Source organism: Aplidium turbinatum, chromosome 12 (assembly GCF_918807975.1).
Source record: "Aplidium turbinatum chromosome 12, kaAplTurb1.1, whole genome shotgun sequence".
NCBI lineage: Eukaryota > Metazoa > Chordata > Ascidiacea > Aplousobranchia > Polyclinidae > Aplidium > Aplidium turbinatum.
In genome coordinates this window covers 9474506-9481506 of record NC_137483.1, presented here as the reverse complement: position 1 = coordinate 9481506, position 7001 = coordinate 9474506, and the positions used below count along the sequence as shown (strand labels likewise).

The following is a 7001-nucleotide window of genomic DNA, read 5'->3' as shown; positions in this document are numbered from 1 at the left end:
TACTTACAATATTGGGTTCATTATTATAATTTTGGTTAATTATCCAATAATTAAAAATCAACATTCTAACTCAGGGCTACTCAACTAATGTTAGCAAAGGTCCATTTTGACAAGTTGAATATTTTTGCGGTCCGGTGAATGTTTCAAATGCAACCACGAAAATTAAACAACTAGTAGCCTACGAGCACCGAAACACTTTTCAGGTAGTATGTAACACGACTTTGATTTGTGTCTGACACAAACAAAGAAATAAAAAAGGAAAAAATGTATTGTGTTTCTTTGTAGTGTAGCTGTATGGATCGCAGATCAGAGAAAACGGCAAAGCGTTGGGGGGTCTGGAGGCGAAGCCCCCAGATCCTTGGATAATCACAAAAAATTGCTTTTCCCAAATGGAAGTCTGTTTAAAGTGGCCCTAAAATGTGGCAATGAAGTTATTCTTCCAGAAGGCCGAGGTCCATCTTTAACACCCAGAAGGTCCGGATTCGGACCGCGGTCCGCCGGTTGAGTAGCCCTGTTCTAACTCCTTTTAAAAACCAGCAATTTTTTAATATCCTGTTTAGGTGGCTATATTTATCACATCTTGGAACTAAACCGTTGATTATTTTTTCCACACAGCAATAGTTGCTTTTTACATATTGTAAATCCAAGCAAATTTTGCGCCATGACCTTGTGCAGCTTTATACGATACCATGTCCTCAATATCCGAAAGAAAAAACTCTCGAAAACTGACCCACAGCAAATGGAACAGACTGGTAAATAAATAGCATATTTTTTCAAGTCAAGTTTAAAATTTAATCTTCTGAAAATTACTGCTCAGACATCACTTAGCCTAGAAGGTACAACGTGCTGATGTTACATTTGTGGTTGAATTTCAATCTATTTGAATAAGCGTAACTGAAGATGATCTTGCTCAGTGCTACTCAAACGCCGGTACGCGAGCACTTGGCTGCTGGTACGCAGTCAGTTAGGAGAAATTGTAAATTGAGTAATTTGTTTTATGTTGGTCAGAACGTCTATATAATAATTTTTAGGCAACGATAATGTTCAATCTGCTTTCCCAGCTATAAACTGTTTGGTGGCCTGCTACTACGACCGCTACTTCAAAATATCAGATGATTGTAGTGAGTTGAGCATGTTTTTACATAGATTTGTTGAAGCTATAGACCTTGTTCTTTTTTAGAAAGTGAGTTAGCTGTTAGCCTGTATTAGCCTATAAAAAGTATAGTTTCAGCAAGTTTTACAAATGGCAAAGCGTGGTCCTATGGACAAATATATGAAACAGAGACAATCAGTTTCAGACCTACATGATGGTTCTGATTCAAACGAAAGTAATGCTGGAAACACTGAGGTGACTGAGGTGTTGACTGTAAAAAGAAGTCGTTCAACATTTGTTCGAAAATATGATCCATCGTATTTAAAATTTGGCTTCATTGGCGCAGATGAGGCAGGTGTACAGAAACCGCAATGTGTTGTTTGTGGAGTTGTACTTAGCAATGACTCAATGAAACCTTCAAATTTAAAGAGACACTTACATTCCAAACATAAAGATTATAGTTCTAAGCCAAAAGAGTTTTTTAAAAGGAAACGAAATGAATTAAAAAGTGCACAAAAACAGATGTAGCCTACGGCGTGACTCATGTAAATACCAAAGCGTTACGTGCATCTTACAGTATAAAGTGGCGCTAAGAATAGGAAAAGCTCAAAAACCGTACAGTGTTGGTGAGACATTAGTACAAGGCTGCATTCAAGACGTTTGTTTAGAAGTACTTGGTGAGGCAGCAGCAGCAGCAAAAGTTCCTCTTTCAAACGACAATATTGCTCGACGAACTGCTGATTTGGCTGATAATATGGAAATTCAACTAGTTGATCAAATTAAACTGGCCAAGTACTATTCTTTACAGCTACATGAAAGCACAGACATTGGAAACATGGCAATTTTGATGGTGTATGTACGTTATGAATATGAAGGCAAATTAAAAGAAGAGTTTTTTTTTCTCTGCCGCTCTTCCACGTAGAACAACTGGTGCAGAAATATCAAAGACTATTATTGATTACATTGAAAACAAAGGATTAGATATGAAGAAATGCGTTGGAGTATGTTCAGATGGTACTGCTGCAATGATAGGAGAAAAATCGGGAGTAATTACACGAATTAAGCAGTTGGCTCCAGAATGTGCTTCAACGCATTGCTATATTCATAGGGAAAGTCTTCAACCAAGAAATTGTCAACGAAGTTAAATGATGTGCTTTGCGAGGTCGTAAAAATTGTTAATTATATCAAAGGAAGTGCAGTTAATTCAAGACTATTGGCCCCTTTATGCGACGATATGCAAGCAGATCACAGGCAACTATTATTTCATTCTAGTGTGCGTTGGCTGTCGAGGGGAAAAGTTTTATCACGCGTATATGAGCTCCGAAACGAACTGGCAGTATTTTTGCGTGACAGAAAGCCAGATTGGGCGAAGCTATTTTTAGATGAACAATGGCTTGCTTTACTAGCTTACATAACTGACGTTTTCGTTATTATGAATGGCCTTAACACTTCAATGCAAGGAAAAAATGCTTCACTTTTTGCAACAGCAGATAAAATTGACGGCATGCAACGAAAGCTGAAAGCATGGAAGATTCGAGTCTCGAACAATTGTTACGACATGTTTCCTAAGTTAGCTACTGTTATTGACGATGCTGGAGACACTTTGGACGTAAAATGTGTTCAAGATACTGCCACAGAACATTTGTCAAATTTGGTGGAACGTATTCAACATTATTTTCCGAAACAAAAAGATCCACGAAGAGGAAATGAATGGATTCGAAACCCATTTGCACCAACTGTAAACGTAGAAGAGTTAAATATAAGTGTCGATTTAAAAGATAAATTATTGGATCTATCTGCTGATGAAAGTTTGCGAAAAATTTTTGAATCAAACTCCCTTGCAAGCTTCTGGGTCAAAATAAATGCAGAATATCCTAGACTGTGTTCCTTGGCTATTAAAACACTGCTTCCATTCCCTTCTACATATCTATGTGAAGCCGGCTTTTCTACCATGAGCTGTTTAAAGGAAAAACACAGATACGCGTTGGATATCCATGCTCCTCTTCGAGTAGCATTGTCTCAAATTGAACCGCAATTGGATAAGCTGGTTGCAAATGAGCAAGCGCACACTTCACATCAAAATTCGAAAGACCATTAATAAAAGTGTTTTTTTACTGTTTTTTTTGTGTATTTGTTACAAAAGTAATAATGACTTTGCTCTTGTCTTTTTTTCGCAAATTGACCGGGACGCCAAGGGATGGAAGGTGCTCAGACGGTACACGGCATAAAAAAGTTTGAGTAGCACTCTAGCTGCTAGCAGATAGAAATCAATTTTTAGCTGCTAATGATTGAACTGACTCGTGTAAAACTAAATTCGTTAGTATCACAAGACAATACAACCGAGTCGTTCATATCAAGCATTGTTGTGGGTTTAACACCTATGAAAAAATACTTCTTTCTTTTTATTACAGCAGTGTTGTTTTTAGCCAAGTTTTTTATACTTTAGGTGGAGGCCCTGTTTTCAAAATGAACACCACAATAGGTACAACGATGGATACCAGCAAGCAGAATACAGAAGTGACTGCAAACACCAAATCTGTTGCCAGTGCCATAACATCTGATGAAGACGCAATGGAAAACATTTTCAATTTCTTTGATGGAAAAGGCGGTGGATCTGTCAGTTCAGAAGATTTAGCAAGAATGTCGAATGCCTTAGACATGCGACCAAATATCAAGGAATTAGATGAAATTATCGGCCAATTTGATACGGAGGGAAAGAAAACCTTGGAACCCCAAGAGTTTAAGAATATGGCTGATGATATGCTGACAACACTTACGCAAATGCATGAAGTCGATCTAAAATCAATACTTGCAGTGAGTGCAAAATAATGCGATAGGCTACTATTTGCAGAAAAGAAACATTCTTTTAAGCAACATTAAAAGTTTGATACAAAAATAAATTTTTGCCAAGCCTGCTTTACTTTTTTGTTGAAACTTGCTGAACAAAATCAAGTTCGCTGTCTATCAAGCAGATTGTAAGATGATGGTACTACAAAACCATTTTCAATTTTTGGCAAAAAAAGTCATGAAGGCTACGCATGAGGATATATAACATTTTATCTATTGCAGCATAGCTACGACAGACGTCGACACAGCTAAAAGTGTAATCGAGTCCAGCGTTATTACGTCAAGTCCATTCCCACATAGCTCAATGTTAAGGATAAACTCAAATCAGTGCAATTTGTACAAGATTTTTTTATGACCTGGCAGGGTATGGAACTCCCGTATGCCGGCTCGGAAACGAGCGCTCTGTTCTTTTGGTTAGCAAGCAATGTTGCAGGCTTTTTTATTTCACATACGCCTGCGACGCTATCGTGCTCTTGTAGCAAACAGCCAATTGCATGAGTTCACGTCATTATGACGTCATGTACTCTGCAAACGTTGAATCAATGTAAACAAAAAAACGGCTGACTTGCTGTCTAGGTCCACTCATGCGTGCAATGTGGTGATTGGGTTATTGTAACTTGCAAATAACGTTACTTTTTCTTTGGTAATTATGCAGTAATTTAGGAAATTGAACTAATAAACATCTTGAACATTCTCTGTAATTTTAAATGTTGTGTAGGTGTTTGATCCAGACGAGCAAGGCTTCATTCGGATGCAAAGCCTGGAAAAAGTTTTAACAACTTTTCTTCAAGACCATGACGAAAACGCCGTCACCGAAATGCTGGAAGAAGTATTTGCAAATGGAAATGACCGAATTGGCTACAACGAATTCATTCGCTTGATTTTCCAAGACCAAAACTAATAAACGCGATTCATATCTTTTGCAGGGTATTACAAAAAATCAAAACCTACCATCTTGAAGGGGAAGATTTTAAATACGTATTATATTAGTGATGCGTTTGCTTCTCTTCAAGAAGTAATGATATTCCAAATCTCAGAGCAGTGATGCGTTGACTGGGTACAAAACACACTCAATGAAATGGAGTCCGTGTGACTTTCCCTTGTGGTTCCTAAGAAGAGGTAAAAAGGACTCACTGGTTACCATACCCGGCCAAATGCAACGGGTTCGTTCTTGAGTGTGTTCGGCGCTTAGTCAACAGCACACTGCACTGATGAGACCCTGAAGGTCGAAACAGAGTCTCTGTCTGCAGTTAGAGTTCTTAATCACAAAGATAATTTTATTGTTTGCAAAATAGCAAAGCCTGCAGACTTGGAAGATAAACGCTGCTTTTGTTAACTCCGAGTGTTCAAATAAGATGTGAAGCTAGCGCAACAGTTAGCTGCATTTGTGAGAATGAATTTACGTCCTGCATCTAGTTTTTTTATCTTGTTTTTATTTCTGTTTAAAATCCATCAGTAAACTGAAGCAGTTGCTTGTACGGTAGGCTATGCTTCAATTTTAAGTAGAAAATAATAACGAAAGCTTTGAATCTTTGAAAAGTTACAGTTATCCAAGTATGCTACAAGTTAACTGAAGCTCCAGGGTGAAGCTCTTTGGAAAACCTGTAGCATACCTATATTTCGAAATTCTAGAATATGTATTTTCTCTAACACGTTAAGCGTTACATCCTACGTAATGCCTAATATTTTGCTTCGTCCAAGTGTTTGTTTCTGTGCTTATTCTGATGAACAACTGCTTCTATAATTTTGTAAATATTAAAATCATTTGAAAAAAAACGCAAAAGATGAAATCATCTGTCCATGAAAAGCAAATACACCAGTAGGCTATAAGACTGTGAACGTTTTAACTTAGTAAAGATTTTATCATCAGGGTCCTTCAGAAACTAGCAAAAGCTTACTTCTCGGATAAAGTACAGAACATTAAACCGACTCCGAAACGGTATTGGGTGGAAGGGGGCCACAAGAAGACCCAACAGCGTGCCCCTGTGGTATTGAACCTTAAAGAATGGACCACATTCTTATGTGTTTTCAGCTGACTACCCAGTGCGGCTATTGTGGCCTTTCAGTGCGAAGCACTACGGAAGAATGTGCCAGTCAAAGAACTAGTAATAAGATTTATATAACTTTGACAGAAAAAGGAGATGATATAACATTTTATAAATATAATTTCATTAAGTTTGTAATGTCATTACTTGCCGATGAAAACTAAAACGGCGTGCACATTGAATTTATTTATATATTTTTTAGTTGTTTATGTAATGTGACATCCGATTTCTCTTTCCTTCAAGAAATCCCTTAGAGAGTAAAGATGTTAAATTGCTTTTAAAAATCATTTAGTCAGTTGAATTGAGATACAATTACAGAGATGCAGCTAGAGTTCGACCAGACGCTGCTTTAGCGGCAGTCAAATAAAATTTGTAGTGACATAAAAATAACATTCAGGGATTAGCCTAAGTTGTTTCTCCACAGCCATCTATAGCATGAATTGACAACGATATACACCGTGAATTGCCTATGGGTAAGTTAGAGTTATACTGAACCAAAGTTAACAAGACAGAGTTCTGATCAAAAATTTAGGTTGCTTTATTTTTGTCATGTCAAATACTTTGCAGTCGAATAAAATTATCCGAAGTATTTACTTTTAACTTTTGAGTTGTTCCAATCAAGAGCTGTGAATTATTTACTTGGGTTTTAAACAGATTTTTTGTACATTTATAATGACATTCTGTCAATTAAGTTTCTGATAAATACCGACGCAACGTACCAGATTCAAAGGACAAGTTGGTAAACTTCAGTCATGTTTGTTTGAACATCACTAAAGAAGTGTAAATTTTTTTTTTTATATCAGCGCTTCGTGGTTTTAAAAAAGACAAGACAAAAATACAGAGAGTCAGATGTCAAGTCAACAGAAGTTTTGCAATCCTAATATGCATTTGAAATCTAATTAGATAAGTCACACAATTTGCTATTTTATTTGTTTAATTTTTCCATAACATTCACACCTTTTTTCTAACCCACAATAAAAAGTGTTCAGTTGAAACATAAAACTATAACTAGCAAC

At 36.9% G+C, this 7001-nt stretch overlaps 1 protein-coding gene across 1 annotated transcript; it reads left to right on the top strand.

The window, feature by feature from the left end:
• Positions 1-620: 620 nt before the first annotated feature.
• Positions 621-5759, top strand: LOC145781016 (uncharacterized). The gene is made up of 3 exons (XM_082592724.1): positions 621-752; positions 3540-3907; positions 4659-5759. Exons 1-3 carry the CDS (start codon positions 662-664, stop codon positions 4839-4841), a joined length of 642 nt encoding a protein of 213 aa, XP_082448850.1. The 5' UTR covers positions 621-661; the 3' UTR covers positions 4842-5759.
• Positions 5760-7001: the final 1242 nt, after the last annotated feature.

Coding starts and splice junctions, on each gene's coding strand:
- LOC145781016 (XM_082592724.1), top strand. CDS start 662: ATGACCTTGTGCAGCTTTATACGATACCATGTCCTCAATATCCGAAAG. Junction 753..3,539: donor ACAGCAAATGGAACAGACTG/GTAAATAAATAG, acceptor TTTATACTTTAG/GTGGAGGCCCTGTTTTCAAA. Junction 3,908..4,658: donor ATCTAAAATCAATACTTGCA/GTGAGTGCAAAA, acceptor AATGTTGTGTAG/GTGTTTGATCCAGACGAGCA.